The following is an 18,849-nucleotide window of genomic DNA, read 5'->3' as shown; positions in this document are numbered from 1 at the left end:
GTTTCTTGTTGAATTCTTGTTATTCTCTTGGGATTCTTCAAAAATTACCTAATAATTTAATTTAGATTTTGCAATCTTATTCACAGAAATCCCTCCAAATTCTTCTAACAATTTCTCCTTCGAAAACTACGTGGGATCCTCCTCAATAGTTTTTGGAAATCAACATTTGGAACAGTGTTGGCAAAATCAGAAATCAATTGATATTTTTCCGCTCTCATGCACTTGCAATATCACGCGTGATATTGGAACAAAATATCATGCTTGATATTGATTTTATAAGCTCCTTTGATATTGCGAGACTATTCACAACGAGCAAAAATCCTGGGGGGGGGATGTGCTGTCAAATCAGCCTACTGATCATCTTGTATGAAACTGGTTCCAAACGTAAACATACGCTGTAGGTTTCTTATGGCTTGTTTACGTTTGGAACCAGTTATGCGAGGTAGGCGACGATTGTTCGTATTTGACAGCCACCTCCCCCCCCCCCCTTGCAAAAATCAAGCTGAGAGTTGACTCGACACAAAAATGATTCCATTGCACATCGTTTTCTTAGAAAGAGAAAGCATAGTTTGCTATCTCTTTTTAATCTTCACCGATGGCAGACGCGAAGGGACTGCTGCAAGCCGTTATGGAAGTTTCGGTTGCATTCGGGTGTAAAGCAAAAATCATTAAACTCAATCTCACCACAGTTTGGTGAGATTTGAAGTTGGTGAGTTTTGTTAGAAAAATCAACTGGAGTTGTTTGCTTGTTGATTTTTGTCTACGAAAATCAAGCGTGACCTTGGGCATTTGTGAGACTTGATTTTTTGATATTTTCCCAACGCTGATTTTGAATACTTTTATATTTTACTGAAAATTACAGGGTTTGTCCGCAAGATTCTATCGATTGTTCTGTAATTTGTTTTAACTCTTAAAATACTTCCAAGTCTCAGAGCTGTCACCTTCTAACTCCCGGGTTCAAGCTTCTTGCATTCATAAGAAATGATTGCAGGCAGATTTTATCCATAATGCCACTGCCAGATAGTGGGAGTTAGGCCAAGGGCGAATCTTCATTCTAATCTACAATTCCACATACAGGAACCTTGTTAAGGAGGGGCATTTTTTTTCTATGGTGCATTTAATCTGGAGATGTGGAGTACTCCAAAGTGCGTGGGAGATGGTGCTGTTCACCCACCACTGTTTCCCTACTGTTTAATTTAACTAATTTTATTTACTGCTCGATTGGCTCCGACAGCCAATGGAAATTGGCAATTTAATCCCATCGACGATGTCCGATGAACCGTCCCAAAGTACCACCGGTCGCTGTGACAGAAAATGATGCAGAACATTCAACATGTTTTAAAGATGATATAAAGGACAAACTTTCTAACTACAGTAACAAATGACTTGAAATTCTAGAGATGAATTTTAGACGAATTTTTAGTAAGACAACAATAGACCAAGGATCAATGGCAAACTAATACCCACTTTTCAATTAAGGAATCCAAAAGCTGTCTTAAAACTTTGTACAGTTGCGAAAATGTCCATCCTCAGAATTCCTTGAGGTTCTTTTCGAAATTTTTAGAACTCTATAAGCTGTTTTAAAATTCTTCTCAGAAGTCCTCTGGAGTTATTTTTAGAACTCTTCTTGACTTTTAATCAGAACACATTGGAACTGAAATTCTCTTAGAGTTTCAGAAGAACTTTCTCAAAATCGTTAACTTCGCGTATGAAGTAACATAAAAAACACTTTGAATGTAACAACTCAAGGCGGGAGTAGCCGTCAACAATGCTGATGATGGTACAGCACGCAACAACCACCCTACTGCTTTCTCTCTGAGATGATCACGTTGGTCATGACGAGAGGAGCAACACAATAGTTGGGTAAAGAAGAACTGCATTATAACACACCATCGACTGGAAATGCTCTCGCGACGTGGGGCTTTAGGTAGTGATGAAAACGTCGCTAGAACTATTCCACAGCCGCAGTCAGTTTATGAGCAACAAGAGGGACGCACATTTTTGCCTGTGGACTTGGAGACATACTTCAAGTCCCCGCGTACATCGTACGGGCTAGGCAAAAATGTGCGTCATCTTGAAAACTGTCGCTTTAATGGCCCTTCGCTCATTTTCAACTTCTATTCAATTTTCATACTGCCGTACTCTAACGGAACTATCCACCTACATTCTTCTAAAGATCATTCTCTAGCTAATAAATCATCACACTAAAGCTTCATGTTAGCATTTCCAACCAACTCTGACTTTCTCAATATTATCCAGAATTATTCCCGGAATGAGCTAGAAATTATCGGTACTCCCTGCAATCCCTTTGGAATTTCACTCAAAATTTAATTTTCTCGGTATTCTTTTCGGAATTATCTTGGAACTATCTGCAGGATTCACTAGAAATTATTCACAGAATTTTCTTGGAATACTCCCCAGGAATTATTTGAATTCAATATCCTTGAGGTTCTTCTCGGATTTTTTTTAGAACTCTCTTAAGAGCTCTTTTGGAATTCTTCTCAGAAGTCCAGTGGAATTATACTTAGAACTCTTAATGATGTTTTTCTCAAAATACCTAGGAACTGAAATTTCTTTAGAGTTTCAGAAATTTATCCTCGGAATTCGCTTGAAATTTTGCTTAAAAACCCCTTTGGAATTTCACTCAAAATTTGATTTTCTCGGTGTTCTTTTCAAAATTATCTTGGAACTATCTGCAGGATGCACTAAAATTCTCCCCAGAAATATTTTGGAACTGTCCTAAAACTTCAATATCCTTGAGGTTCTTCTCGGAATATTTTTGGACTTTTTTTTCTCAGAACACCTTGGAACTGAAATTCCCCTAAAGTTTCAGAAGAATTTCCTCTGTATTCTCCAGAAATTTTTTCCAGAATGAGCTTGAAATTATCCTCGGAATTCCTATGAAATTTTTCCTCAACATCCCTTTGGAATTTCATTCAAAATTTGATTATCTCGGTATTATTTTCGAAATTATCTTGGACCCATTTGCAAGATTCATTAGAAATTATTCGCAGAATTTTCATGAAATAAATCTCAGATTTTTTTCTTTTGGAACTGTCCTTAGAATTCAATACCCTTGAGGTTCTTCTCGGAAGTCAAGTTTAAGTTGTCCGTCCATTCACCAAAACGTTGTAGTGTTTCTACCAGAAATGTTCAATAAAACTTGCCCCTCCATTCACCAGAACTGTGCAATTTTTACATCAGGAATTTTCAATTCAGCTTGCCCCTTACCACAGCAGATTTTTGCAAATCTTACACCAGAAATTTTCAATACAAACTTGCCCCCAGGTGATTCTACACCAGAAAATTTCAATTGACCAGAACGATGCAAATTTTCCACCGTTAATGTTCAATAAAAAATGCTTCTCCAATCTTCTGATTGGTGCACATTTCCTTTTTTCATTTTCCACAAGACATTTTCAATATAGATTGCATCTCCTATCATCAGTTTGCACCAAATAAAGCTTGGCCCCTATTTTCAGATTTTTCATCATAAATTTTCAGCTAAGCAGCTTCCCTCCAATCATCAGAATGGTGCAGATTTTCCACCAGAAATTATTATTAAAAATTGTTTCTCTATTAAGCAGAAGGATGCAAATTAAACACCAAAAAAATTTAGAAAAGCTTTACCATCCGTTCACCAGAACGGTGCAGATTTTCCACCAGAAATTTTCGATATACCGTATGCGTGATAATGTTTGCACCATTGAGCAATGTCAAAATTAAAAAAAAAATCTCAAAAATTTTGTTTTCGAGTTTTTTTTTATTTATTCAAAGGGGGGATGATTCTCAGAGTCTTAAACTATGTTAATTATCGATCGAATTTCCACTTGCTGCAATTACGTCCTTACGCTTCCGGAATGCACGGCAGGTTCTAACAATGTAGTCTGGACCCATTTTTCTACAGGTACGGGTCAATGTTTGTCTGAGGCTTGCTGTACTCGGGTGGTGTTTAGAACAGACCTTGGTCTTCATGACGCGCCATATTGAGTAATCCAGCGGATTAAGATCGGGGCTGGATGGCGGCCACATATCCTTCGCCCAGAACGGAAGATGTTCCTGCAACCACTTCTGAGTGCGGTTCGAGGTGTGGCACGGAGCCCCATCTTGTTGAAATACAACATTTGGCTTCGGACCGTACTGTTCTTTGATCCACGGAAGAACATACTTACTTAAAATCCCGATGTAGACCTCCCTGTTGACCTTGTCGCCTTCTGGAATGAACACCGGGTCCATTTTTTGCCATCGGAGGCCACCAATCTAAACACCATAACGCTAGCAGAATGCTTGGTCAGATACACGTTATTGTGCTCGTCGGCCACGTCTTTTACCGGAAGAGAACTAATATACCGGTAGGTTCTGGAATTTGATACGGGATCGACGGTAAACATGCTCTCGTCGGTGAACAGGATTACCGGATTTTTTCGTTTAAGAAAGTTCAAGAATTTCTTGCATCGATCGACTCGTAGCTCCCGGATGCGGTTGGTAATCATTAGACTGTTTCAAAATAGGTCAAATCTGGGATTTCAAACGCTACCCTCTGGAATGGTAGTTTTGGGGGTCAGAAACACCCTGCCAAAATTTGAAGTCATTTGGTTCACGGGAACCCCTCGCTCAAACGGCTTGAAGTTTGTATGGGGAAAATCGACAAAATGTATGGGGGAGCGAGCTACTTTCACATTCGCGCCTCTAGGTGGCGCTGTAGTGGGTCGATTTTCTTCGTGTACATAATGTAGCACCTTTGAAGTATTGGGAACATCTTGACTGAAGACCGGATGTGAATCCGAGCTACCTCCGAAAAGTTATTAGCGTTTCAAACGAACACCGCCTGCTTTACTTCTGGGGAGGGCCTAACGCGCTTGCTCAGTTTTTATTTTTACGAACAGGTATACGAATAGCAATGTTTGCATAGGAATAACTTTTTTGTTTAACCATGAAATTGGTTGAAATTTTCACAGTGAGTAGAAAAATGTTCAAAATTTTGATCTACTAAAAATTGGAACAGATTGGCCAAGTGGTTCCGGTTTTATTCCGGGTTTCCGAGAGGCCATCGGGGGGAGAAAAGGTACCAGTCGTCTAGAACAAGGTGGTGCTGAAAATCCACAGCAACAGGCATCTATGGGTAGTGCTGATTAATATTTTAACAAAATCAACCCATAACCTGGTTCTAAATACTGAGCGTCCACCGGAAGGCCTTCCGATGACCTGGATCAACCTTAATCTGGATTATTATGTATTTTTGATCAAAGTAGGCCTTGATTATTCTCTGCAACTATATGAAATGTAGTAAATTAATGATTTTAGATATATAAGCGTTTCAATGGCTCCAAGTGGTCACCAGATGATCCGCCGGAAGATCCGAAACATCCGTAAAATTAAATTCGATCAAAGTAGGCCTTGATTTTTCTCTGCAACAATGAGAAATGTTGTAAAATGGTGATTTTTGATATGTGAGCTGTTCAATGACTCCGAGTTATCACCAGACGGTCCGCTGGTAGATACGGAACATCCGTAAAATTGATTGCTGTGTAAATTTGATCAAAGTAGGCCTTGATTTTCCTCCGCAATTATATGGAATACAGTAAAATGGTGATTTCTGAAATATTAGCTGGTCATTGGCTCCAAATGGTCACCAGATGACCCACCGAAAGATCTGGAACATCCGTAAAATTGGTTGCTAAGTAAATTTCATCAAAGTATGCCTTGATTTTTCATTGCAACTGTATATAATGTAGTAAAATTATGATTTTTTATATATTAGCTGTTCACTGGCTCCAAGTGGCCCGCCGAAAGATCTGGAACATCCATAAAATGTATTGCTGCGTAAATTTGATTAAAGTAGGCCTTGATTTTGCTCTGCAACTACGTGAAATGTAGTAAAATGGTGATTTTTGTTATATTAGCGGTTCAATTGTTCCGAGTGGTCACGGCATAACCCGCTGGAAGATCCGGAAAATCTGATAAATTTTTTGCTGTGTAAATTTGATCAAAGTAGGCCTTGATTTTACTCTGCAACTATGTGGAGTGTAGTAAAATGTTGATTTTAGATACATTAGCTGTTCAATGGCTCTGAGTAGTCACCAGATGGTCCGTGAGAAGTTCCGTAACATCCGTAAAATTGATTTATGTGTAAATTTTATCAAAGCAGGCAACATCAACAACTGCAATTTATGTTGAAAGTTGTTGAACAACATCGTCGCACGTTTCGAACAAGTTCACGGACTACATTAAAACAAAGTTAAGATAACATTTATCTTGCACAATAAAAAGCAGTGTTCAACAACAACTAATGCGTTGGCGCATTGGCGCATCGTACCCTGCACTACAAAGCCGGTTCCCAGCTCGTTGGTGATGCCACAGCTCTGGTAGAAAGTAGCCGCTCGATGCCCGCTTTTGCATACCTTTTGTCCCGTCCAGCAAAGTTCCTGCAGTGCTACGACTTCGAAGTTGCGTGGTTGAAGTTCGTCATAGATTAACCTATCGCAATCCGGGAAGCCGAGCGATTTGCAGTTCCATGTTCCGAGTTTCCAATCGTAGTCCTTATTTCGTCGCTTAGGTCTGTGCCGATTGTTCCGATCCGTATTTCTTTCTTCGGTATTTGCAACTTTGTTTTTTTTCAGGGCGGCTTGTTGGGCCTGCCCCAACCCCCTGTCTCGCCGGGGGACCATCGTGTACAGCTCTGTTTAGAGTCCCACGCTGGCACTATGCCGGTGATCAGCCGCTCCTAACATGGAGAACAGACGCCGTTTTGAGCCGCACTTCCATGGTGAACAGACGCTCGGGTTTGGTGAAGCATTTCCTCTATCATCGTACTATGGTTACCGTGCCAGTGTTCGCGTCGCACCTCTTCACTTTGCTATTGCCGGACTGGCAACATTGCCCAGGCTACGCCACCCAGCTGTGTCCATGTTTCAGCTGGTAGTCTTTTGTTATCATATGACTCGAGGAGGCGTTAAGTAGGAACTTGTGAGGACCAGGGCTAGGTATTCCGCTCCTTCCAGGTTGTCAATTCACCATTTTGTAGGTTTTCTTGCACTAATACTTCTAATTTACCCCGAGTTCTGCACTTATACTTTTGCATTTCACAAACGTCAGAGAAGTCTATACACGAAACGAAAATTAATTATTTTATTCATGTGTTTCACTTATACATTTTTGCCAAAACATCAGCCTTATACATTCCATAAGACAAACCACATAGGTCCTATAAGAATGCATAAAAGGTATATGTGACCGCTTATACATTTCATTTGACACATGATTTTCATTAACTTTTTGCAAGGCGTCTGCTTATTAGTTGACTTATACATTTTATGAATAAAAAGCAATAGAAATTTGCCATAAGGTATAAGAAGATTTCTATCCGTGTACAGACTACAGCCATAGAGGTAACTCTAAGACCAGAAAGTCCCGAAGAAACGAGCTCAACTTTTAGGCTCAGCTCGGGTACTATCAACAATCAATACGAAACTAACGATTTTAAATTGGCTCACTACACTAATAAAATTCTAAACTTAATGTTTATTTTGTCTGTGCACATAATTTTTATAAGATATTCAAAACATTATGTTTATACGTGTTAACATAATTTTCATAATAAACCCCTTACCTACTGTAAGCTAGCCCATATCACGTATATGAGTTACAAATTTTATTTATGCTGCCATAAAAATTATGGTTCGAATCTTATAGATGAAGGTTATGTGTTTTCACACATAATGTTTAAGTGATTCAATTCAGTGCACACTATTAATATGGCGTCAGACAATAAGTTTGCACAAATTGTACTAAATCGTCTCCATCTTCCAACAAAACTTGAGCATTCTCAAAGGTAAATAATTATTTATCTCATTTATCTTTAACTATTTTCCATAAAACTATTATTTTCGATTGTTTTCAGCGAAACAAAATTCACATAAACATTAGCCAACAGCCGAGGAGAAGCTTTAAAATCAGAGGAAACCAAAATCTTCCGTCGGATAACTAAATGGCGTAAGGCAAACGTGAGTTAGTGCAATAAATGTTATTTGTTTGAAATTATTTTTTTTTGTGAATTCTACACAGGGATTCTTCCTGCTGGACGTGCAGGAGGAGGACGTGTAGGAGGAAGGCTTGCAGGAGGAGGACGTGTAGGAGGAAGACTTGCAGGAGGATGACGTGCAGGAGGATGACGTGCAGGAGGAGGAAGTGCAGGAGGAGGACGTAGAGACTAAACGCGGCGATGTAAACGCTAGACCCTCCGAGGCACCTTCGACATACATCGGAGGACTCAAACCAAAAACGCCTTCACGCGGGAATATACAATCCACTGACGTCAGTGACGGTGTAAAATCTTCAGGAAAATAATTAATTTACCAGAGTCTGTATTGTTATTATTTTATTTATATTTTTAGCACATAAAATATATGAAATTGACACGTAAGCGTTATTATTTGTACCATGAGTTTCATTTGAATTAGACACATATCCTTTACGTTCTACCGAGAAATAAATGTTATAAACCTCACACATAAATTCTATTTACCAAAGCAAATTAAATTCATTTCTTATATGCCATTGAATGTATTGGTAGGAAACCAAATAATTTATATATTCTTCAAACATATTTTTTATTTGTGAAGTCTAATTTCAAAAAACTATGTGGTTTCACACATAAAAGGTATATGGAAAATCACCTCGGTGTACTTGACTAGCCTATTGGTCCCAAGCAAACGATTAAAGTACCCCATTCTAGTCGAAATTCTAGTACTACACAATGTTTGTTTTGATTCGCTATGAAAGTTTGACAGATAAAATAAGGGGTTAGTGGATTTTCCTATGTTTCGAGGGGTGAATCGATTAGCTTGGGACCGAAGAGAGTACCAGAACTGAGCTAAAAAGTTGAGCACGTTTCTTCGGGACCTTCTAGTCTAAGAGTTACCTCTATGGTACTATCTTCGGTCCCAAGCTAATCGATGCACCCCTCGAAACATAGGAAAATCCAGGAACCCCTCATTTTATCTGGCAAACTTTCATAGCAAATCAAAACAAACATTGTGTAGTACCAGAATTTCGACTAGAATGGGGTACGTTAATCGATTTGCTTGGGACCAATAGGCTAGTCAAGTAGTGAGCCCATTTAAAATAGATTGTTTCGTATTGATTGTTGGTTGATTGGTTTGAAATACCGTCGGTATAGCAGAGCCGATGGCGAGTAGCTAACCCCTTTCAAACCCGAAATTAAAGTGTATGAAATAGAAGAACCAACCATGATTGTCGTGAGCAAAAAAGAAAGGCCTGATGATTGAGTTTTAAGTTCGTGCATTATTAGTTTGGGTCCCCGTTGATAACGTTATCTTTTTTATGTCTGTTGTTTACATGTTTGAGTTATCAAGTGACACAGATGCGTCTTTTCAACTTAAGTTTGAAAATAAATATAAATAGAAATATATTTGCTACAAATCATCATCGTACGAATTATGCCAAATTTGGACCCTTGAACCAAATGATGGATCCATATAATAAGCACTGCGATAACATTGACTTTACAATGACAAAAACCAAATTAAAGCAATATTTTAATTCGTCGCATAACGTCAACTAGAAGTAATGTTTTAACTTGTTCTTAAGACATATTATAAAAAATATAAACAAAGACAAAATTGTAAAAATAGCACTTAAGACAACAATTGTTAAACGGTCTACACTGATTGACGACAAATAAATAAAAGTTCCTTTGAAATTTCAATTATTATTAATAACAGTTCCTAGTCCTATCAGGCTTGTTTTAGAGAATGACCACATTGGTGGGATTGGTTTGTTTTAAATTGGAAAAATGAAACTACTTATAACTACTATTTACAACAACAACTAACCTACAAACACTATTTACACCTAACCTACTGTATACAAATTGCTTATCAAAGCATGTTCTGATGTGCTGCATTTCTGCACAAGCTTAGTCTTAATGTCATCAATTTAAAAAAAAAATTAGGAACATTCGCCTCTAGGTGAAGATCGGAAATTGATCATCTTTTCGACACAAGAATATCCGATCTTCACCTATAGGCGAACGTTCCAAAATTAGCTTTTAAAATTGATGACATTAGGAATAGGTTTTGTGCAGAAATGCAACACAGTTGCAGTTGTTAATAGTAGCTATAAGTAGTCTTTAAATTCAAGACATGAAGATCATTTAAAGTCAAAAGTCAAGAGGACAATACAGAATGAAACATTTTTAGTTTGTTGATTCAGTGTTGGTTCCTCGGGTAGGCTGCCATACCGATCACAACAACTTCCCTTGGTGCTGCCTGCTTCGTTGTATGCAAAAATATCCCTGAAGAATCTTCTTAACAGTTTCTGCAGTTTCCCTGAAGCCGATAGAAACGCCTTAAAGTTCTCGAAGATTCCCATAAGTGAATACATTTTTTGTAAGTTCCCTCAGTATCCCTCAAACTTCCCCCCAAAATCATCGGTATTTCCTCTGTCTATATTTTTTGTGAACCACCCTGAAGTTCGCCAATGTTTTCTGAAGTTTTCGCTACTCTTTTGATGATGTTCCTGGAACTGCCCTGAAATTAACGAAACTGACTTGAAAGAGCATAAGCATGAATGAGCGTCCGCGGTTTCGACTCCTTTATTGTCAGATCACCTGTAATTACACAGAGAACCAACAGATGATGCTTGGGAGGAGATCAAAATAATCCTTCCAGGAGCAGCCAAGACCGACAAAGATCGGAATTACAACCGAACATTCTCAAGAATCGGAAGGATATTCAAGTGATGAGATCGAAGCCAACGTCGATAAAGATGGTTAGGAAAGTGATAATGCCAGCGGTACAACCATTTGATCTAGACACTCTGTTCAGTTTTAGTGTCATTCATTTATTAAAATCTTTGATTCGTTCACCACACGTTCTTCTCAACGATCCATTGTACATACTTGGAAACCCATGTGTATATTCCAGCAAGCTGAGCGTCACCGCAACCGGGCCCTGTTGATACCACTCCGACTAGGTAGTAACGATCATCACGTTTCATTACCAGTGGTCCGCCAGAATCGCCCTGACACGCATCTGTGAATCTACCTTGTGCACTCTGGTCTCCCAGGGCACACATGTGACCATCCGTTATGTTGATCCTTAAGATGCCTTTATCATAACGCTGCTGACAATCGAATCGAACTACTGGTCGTACAATTCCTTTAAGAAGTACCTTAGAGGTTTCGTCTACAACATAGAATTATTGATTACTTTCAGTGCTAAATTATTTTCACATTCATCACTTACCTGAATTGTCCTTCCCCCAGCCAATCAGAGTGAGGTTTTGCGTTGCCGGAAGCTCCTCCCCTTCCGTGTACAGGCAAACGGGTCTCACGTTCGAGTTCATCGTGATGCTCGTCCGAAGTTCGATCAACGCGATATCGTTCGTCCGACTAAGGGATCTATATTTTGGGTGTCTGTGAATTTTGGCGATCGTGATTGTTTCGGCATATGCATCACCCGCTTCAATCGTGCCTAGCCGAACAGAGGTCGCGTTGCTATGCCGGAAACAATGCGCTGCTGTTAGCAGAAACCTATCGGAAACTATCGACGCTCCGCAGAATTGCTCGCTTCCATTGAACATTACCAGTGCCATGAAAGGGAACTCCCCCACACTTGCCTTACCGGCAACTCCGACCACATGGTCAGAAACATTCTTCTTTGCATTGGCAGTATTGCACTGTTCCTGGACAACATCACAGCAGACAACGGTTCGGCTGCCAACAGATCGGCACACTACGACTCCTTCGGTACCGGTCGTAGAACATTCGGATGACTTTCGACATTGGCCGGTTCGACCGTTTTTCAGCTCGCAGCTTTCGCCTTCTGTAAAGGGTAAACAAGAAATATGGTATGGAAATATGATACCAGTTAATCCACGGTGAGTAAATTGATTTGAAGTATCACATGATGGATTTTATTCAAGTTAGATTCTGGCCACTTCTACACTAGGTGTAGCCTGGTTCCACACACAACAATGGTCATTGACCATCCTGTAAACTGCCGCTCTTCGCATGTCGGTCCCATGGCAAAAATCAGCAAAAAATCGCATTTTTAGCTTGATTCGTACCATTGCTTCTTATGTGATGAGACAACCAATTTGGCTGTCTTTCCAAACTTTTTCAGAACAAAGTTATTGAGTTCATCCAGTATTAAGAAAATATGAGTGATCAGCTACCATTTGCATTGTAAAACTCAGTTTTGACAAAAACTGCTATGGGACCGACATGCGAAGAGCGGCAGTAAAGCTATTGACAAATACCGTGGGTAGATCACCTTTTCATGGTACTTTACGGGATGTAAGATCACCACAGATTCCTAGTCCTGGCTACTTCAAAATAGGGGAACATGATTTGTGAGTAATCAAAGAAACAACGCTTAGTCCTTGTTACTTTTTATGCCTTGTTGGTAGTGACAAGACTTGACTTTGTCCACCGAGGATGATCTTGAAACAAGGTAAAAATGAGTTAGCTAGTCTTCATCTATGTGATTCCTAATCTTCTAATTGTTGTTTTCTAGTTTGAAGTGATTAACGGCGCCGGTGGTGTAGTGGTAAGCGTGATTACCTCTCACCCCAGCAGGCCTGGGTTCAATCCCAGTCGGCGCCGCCGGGATGTTCTGAGGCATAACATCTCTGATCACGCCTTCCTTCGGATGGGAAGTAAAGCCGTTGGTCCCCGGTTCATGAGTTGATGGGTCGATAGGTAGGGTCCAGGTGTGGGAGCTGCCTTCCTGGCGCGTCGGTAGCATTGGTGCTCAGCACGGAAAACAAGACCGACGGAAAACAAACCAAAGGAAAAAAAAAAAAAAAATAGTTTGAAGTAATTAAGACCTGCTAAGACTAGGGTTATGATGCATGGTCATTGTCGGTATCATGGCTAATTTTGTTGCTAAGGAATCAATTTTAACTGACAAGGGGGCGCGCCTTTGAAGGGTGCTCTCACTCTTTGAAGGGTATAAATAGCGGGACTTTTGAATTAGAATCGATTCCTTGCGATGAATGCAAGAATGATCAAATAACTGGTCGCAGTGGTTTTATGTCCCGAACAAAGGAAAGAAAAAGCTAACCGCCCGGTATTTGGTGCATTACGGTAGTACAACTTGACATTTTCGAAGTTGCGCCATCTACTGTGTACATTCAGCGATAGATTTAAATTCATAGTTTTCAAAACCCCATGATCGGCGTTGTAAGAACTTGCCGCAGACCATTACCACTAATTCGAGCGCTGTTGTTGACCGATTCAAGGAACCGAAGATCAATGCATATCCATATTCAATGCTTGAAGAAGGAGCAAAACGTTTGCCAGAAGCCGGATATTGGTGTCCGGTAACCAGCTGAGCAAAGCGCAGTGATGCAAGGGAACAATTACAGACTAAAAAAGAATCCTTCTGCGGATAGAAAAATAACGAGAAGATTGCTGAGACGCTTGGAAGCATGAAGCAGATTGATGTGTTAAGTCATAAATACCAGTTTAGCCGTCAGTGAAGGACTGGTACATAGTATTATTATTATTATTTAGCTTTATTAAGGAGGCTTTCAGCCTTGGGCTGGTTCGCCTCCACTGGTACATAGTAGCATTAGCATTAGCATCGAACAAGTTGCACAATATCGTAGGTGGTACGAATTCAAATCTATTAGGAGCAAGACTGATATCTATTACTGGACAGATAGTAAGTAGGAAATAATTACTATCTCCCAGATAAAGACATATCCTTCTCCAACAGTAAAGGATTGTCCTGGCCACGTCCTTACAGCAAGTAGGGATAGGAGAGGTATGTTAGTTCAACATTTACTTAAGAGAGACGACCCCTCATAAATGTCTCAGGAATTTAGGAATTATGTTAGTAGGGAAAGTAAGCCATAGAATACACCCAGTCAGTATTGCTGTCAAATGTAGTTCAAATTGGTAGATCATCAATTTTTTATAAAATTTGGATATTCTCTATCCTATTTTGCACCCAGAGTTGCTTCGACTCGCTTCGCGCTCACGAATCATAAAATCGCTGATTTTGACACTCTGCAAGCGAAATTAACAAGTTCTATGTGTCAAACGTATACTTTTCAACCTTTTTTTGTTGTAACTTACAGGTTAGGTTAGGTTATCTTTATAAGCGAGACTTTCAGCCACTGTAACTTACAAAATATCATTATAGCATTCAATTGTTCCATAATTTTAAAAATATATTGTATAGCGAAGTGAGTCGAAGCAACCTTGTTCGCACCAAGTTTTTGAAATGTGTGTGTGTCTGTATGTGTCTACAATCCATTTCCCACTGGCCGGCAGTGCTTTTATGGAAGAAAATTGTTTGCACCTATTTTTATACATAGATGCAAATAGTTTTAGTCCGATCGCAGTAGGCCGCGCTTGAAAGCTGACGTGTTTTTCTTTTGCTGCGTATTTTTCGACAGCGAATTAAGCTTTTTTTTTGCCTTGAATTTGTTAATTTGTGTGCTGAAATTTAGTTTCAAGTTTTCATAAAGTTATCATTTAGCGATATTTCGTGTTTTTTCCTGTGTTGAGGCGTCCAGTTTTGAAGCCAAATTAGATACAAAAATTGAAGAATATAGGTCCGCCTTGAGTGCTTCGGTTGACCTTGAATTTAACCTCCAAAATCTACGTCGCAGCTCAATTGTTTGGTGTCGGTGGGTGTGTGGGCCTGATACACCCCAGTGTAGCATGAGCTGAATTAGGGCGAAGCAGCCCTGAAAATAGCTTGATGAGAGTGTGCGTGTGAACTCTACACAGAGTACGTATGAACCATCAGAACCACCATCGCTCTTGGCTTTTTCCTGCCAAGATCCCACACACCCGGGAGCCCGGTTCTCCGAGTTCGGATGCCACACTTTCGGCGCGTAGTTCTATTGAGAGATTCGTCACCGTGGACGAGTTTTAATCCGGTCCGATTGGTGAATTAGCCCGGGAAAGTGCTGATAATGTGTCCGTCGCGAGTTTTGGTGGTGATTCGGTGGCAGATGTTGCCGTGAATCAGCAAATTTTCCATTTGCAAAAGTTTTCGGCTGCTGGTCACTTGACGGTGTCGGAGATTGCGACTAATCTGAAAAATGCCTCGCTCAAGACTTGACGGGGTGTAACTGATGGCCACGAACGGTTCTTAGGGAAAGCACTAGACGCGAACATCCTCCCAGGCATTCAGTGCAAGAACATTTGTGTTCGGAACTACATAACCCATGGATTGGAGGATCAAATTAACATGGTGAGACCAGTCCAAATGCTTTCTACAATAAAAAAAAACATAAACTTAATACGTGCCAGGATTCAAAAGAACATTTTGAAGCTGGAAGTGTGTGTGTAATACTAATATCCAATTGATAGAGGTAATACATACATGTGGGGCTTATTGTAAGTGAAAGTAACCTCGGAATGGGCGTGACTCTCCAGACATTCTGAAATGGGTTGCTGGATCTGCAATAGAGCTATCACCGTCTAACTCCCGGACTAAAGCTGTCTACAATGATCATAAATGCGACATTGTAGAGAGAGTTCTTCCATAATAACACTGCCGGCCAGTGGGGGTTAGAGGGAATACACACACACAGATGCATACAGTTTTAGTCCTGGCGATGGAAGGTGATAGCTCTACTGTACATCCAACGACCCATTTCAAGAATGCCTGTTCATACACGTACATTCTGAGGTTGCCTTCATATACAATAAGCCTCGTATGAACACATCGATTGTTACCGTTGCGACCTAATATCCCAACTTGCTTGCCTAATAAAAACTTATTCGTATTAAAACTTCAATGATTTATTGTTATATGCCTAATTAGTATTTGTATATGTCTAAAATTAAATATGAAAGTTGATATAAACTTCTATTTAGTAATATAAAGTTGCATGCACACTCTGCAAGTAAAAATATTGCATTTATTTATAATAAAAGCAAGAACAATGTTTGTTAAAATACACATTTAGTACACACAAAAACACGTTAAAATTGCTGCAGGGGAAGGTTATTGGATTGTCGCGGGTGGATATAGGACTAATGGAAAGAAAGGAACAGAAAAGGTAGAAGAAAATAAAGAACGGCTAGCTACTAGGTCTGGAGCATCAATCGAGGCTTCTTCCAAAGTACCACGGAAGTGAACAGACCATCGTGCAAAATTAAGAAAAGTAGACGAAGCTAGAACCTCGTGAGCGATTGTGGCCGTTTTCCCCAGCCACCCACGGAGCGAAAGGGGTTAGTCTGTACCGCGCGTAGCCTGAAGTTTATCGGCTTGAGGCTTCGGCCTTGTGTTATGTCGCCAAACGCTAGCTTCCAGTGTTACCCCTTTGTGGACCAAATCTCGGCAATCCAAGCCGGCCCTCGAGTTTTGAGGTTAAACCGATGACGCTTATCACGACATCGCGTGCTGTTTCCCTGTGTGAGCCACGCCTGACGGCAACCCTGACCGTAGCCCGAACCAAGGTCAATCACACTGGTTCCCTGAGTGAAACCAACCAGACGACGGCACCCGGTATCATCACGGTCCCCCCCGACCAATCAACCGCGACCACGTATTCCCTCATCAGCCAGCCGGCCAACCATTACACACCCAACCCACTGTAAGTGTTAGTTAGGAAATAAAAAGGATTAAAGTGAATTTGTGTGTCGTTTAGTCAAGGAAAGATTGCACTCTTGAATAGCGATTCCATGACAAAAGCCGACCCTGAGAGCAAGATGCCTCAAGCTCGAGCTAGCCAGTAAAAGAGGTGGATGTAGCCCACCCCAGATGACCTCCGTGGCTAGACCAGAGGTTATGGGACCAAAAATTCCATATTCCGGTTCGGTGTCTTGTGCAAAGTTTTAGAAAATATCAAATCAAGAAAGTTTGCTGAAGACACTATAGGTGGCTATTTCTTCATCTCATTGAAATATGGAACGATTTTGGTGGAAAACCTCCTAATAAAAGTTCCTACTTACTAATTAATTTCTTTAAACTTCTACTAGTTTGAAATATTCTACTAAATTGTTCAAAACATTAATACACATAAGCTTGATGAATATCATAGCACACTAGATTTTTGCGATGATTTGTCTTTATTTGCTGGTAATCAGTTAATCATAGAAGTTAGAACTAATATGTTTGAGCTTTAAATTCAAGTCAAGATCTCTGGGACCTTCATGTTTTTTGGAAGATTTGATAAAGGCCAACAATTCATCAGCTGAAATCTCTGAAACTTCGGGAAGTTGTTGGGAATAAAATAGAGGTTGGCTCAAGGGGTGGTCAGTGTGGCGCAGCTGTGCCGGCAGTTCCGAAAAGCCATTGAACTGACTTTTGTTTGCTTGAATAATCACGGGACTAACATCAATTTTTTTTCTTCATTTTTGTGATTTTTAGCCGTAAGCTAGTTCATCACATAATGACATCAAATGTTTCCAATGTGGGATTTCACAAATTTGACAGTATCCTCTTAACTGGTCTATAAATGTATGGCCCATAACAAACTTGAACAACACATACGAACTTTGCGGCTGCATTGCATATTTTACAGCTGTAGCGTACACCGCATGTGTATGTTTTGTGTTGGTTGTAAGTATGTGGGTGAAAAATAGCAGACAACAGAAAAATACTGGCTTAGCAGCCCCTACACGGCAAGAAAAAAAATACTCAAAATTAAGTTAAAAAAAACTCAACGTTGGGTTCTATCATTTGAGGTCCGCCGTTGAGTAAATCAGAAAAGCGGCGTTGGTTAAAATTTACTCAACTATTGAGTAATAATAAATAAACTCAAATATAAGTTTATTTTAATTGAGGTTGCTCTTATGCGACTTTAACCATTTCATTTTCACAAGCGTTGATAGACGAGTGGTCAACAAACGGGCCCCGTAAGCTCAACGTCCATGGTTCGGTTTCAGCCTGCTCCGTTTTATTATTTTTTTTGTCAACTTCAGGATTACTCAAAATTGAGTTTTCTTATTTAACTTAATTTTACCTAGCCCCACGGAAGCCACGTGATGAGTGAAAGGAACTCAATTTTGGGTACTTTTTTCTTACCGTGTAGTAAATAATGCCTTGAATGGCAACCCGGTATTTTGACAGCTCTTGTTTTTGTATTGTTTTTCGAAACCTTAGATGACCTGAGATGCCTAAGATGGAGCAGGTAAAACATTTCCGTTCCGATATACGGACCTTGCGGGTAGATTTAGCCAAGACGGTACTGTTGTTGTTGATGCTGTTCCTTCTGCTGTTCGAATTTCAGTTGCTCCTGAAATCTCATGCTGGTAGACGCTGATGCTTTATTTACATTATGCTGGTGAGCTTTTTGGCTAGCAGCTGGACCATTAGCGCTAGTGAAATAGCAAGTGTAAACACCCCATAAAGCAGAAGCCGCAAGAAAAGCAACAGCATTGGAAGCAGTCGCAGCCGTGGGAACTGCATCGATGATTCGTGTATCGTATAGATACTATAGATTCCATAGATAAGCGGAGGCACAAAAAGTTGTTTTGGCAACCATGAAAAATAAACGATCTTACTGGCATCCGTGAAAAAAGTTCATGCCATCATAGAGCTCTTCGTTGGGCAGTTTGGTTTTGTTTCGTGCGCAAAAGTTCAAAATGAAGTGCAAAGCAAATCTTTGCAACAATGAACCGAGGAATGCTTTGCTTTATCATTCGTTCTTCCGCTGTCCGCGAAATAAATCGGAATGTGGAGTGTGGAAAGCGTTTTGTGCTCATAATACACACTTAGATTTTTTTACAGAAATCTGTAAAATTTTACCGAAATCTCAAAAACTGAACGTTTGGTAAACAGTTTCGCAGATTTCCTGTAATTTTTTACAAATATCTGTGAATTTTTCACAGATATCTGTAAATAATTACAGGTA

General features: G+C 40.0%; 1 protein-coding gene across 3 annotated transcripts in view; it reads right to left on the bottom strand.

Moving 5' to 3' along the window:
• Positions 1 to 18,849, bottom strand: part of LOC135707167 (trypsin-1-like) — a 64,626-nt gene that overhangs the window by 2,551 nt on the left and 43,226 nt on the right. The window contains exons 2-3 of one of the 3 annotated variants that reach the window (XM_065228912.1): positions 11,268 to 11,846; positions 10,922 to 11,207 (exon numbers count right to left, since the gene is read on the bottom strand). The exons of 1 other annotated variant lie outside the window; for it this stretch is intronic. In XM_065228912.1, the coding sequence (XP_065084984.1) occupies positions 10,922 to 11,207; positions 11,268 to 11,846 (865 nt within the window). Of the gene's footprint in view, positions 1 to 10,801; positions 11,208 to 11,267; positions 11,847 to 18,849 lie in introns of those variants that run through there. One more of the 3 variants, XM_065228915.1, reaches the window with a different exon arrangement.

Source organism: Ochlerotatus camptorhynchus, unplaced genomic scaffold (genome assembly GCF_037179485.1).
Source record: "Ochlerotatus camptorhynchus isolate MF236.1 unplaced genomic scaffold, CSIRO-AGI_Acam_v1.1 ptg000304l, whole genome shotgun sequence".
In the NCBI taxonomy this organism is placed as follows: domain Eukaryota; kingdom Metazoa; phylum Arthropoda; class Insecta; order Diptera; family Culicidae; genus Ochlerotatus; species Ochlerotatus camptorhynchus.
This window is presented reverse-complemented; position numbering and strand designations above follow the sequence as displayed.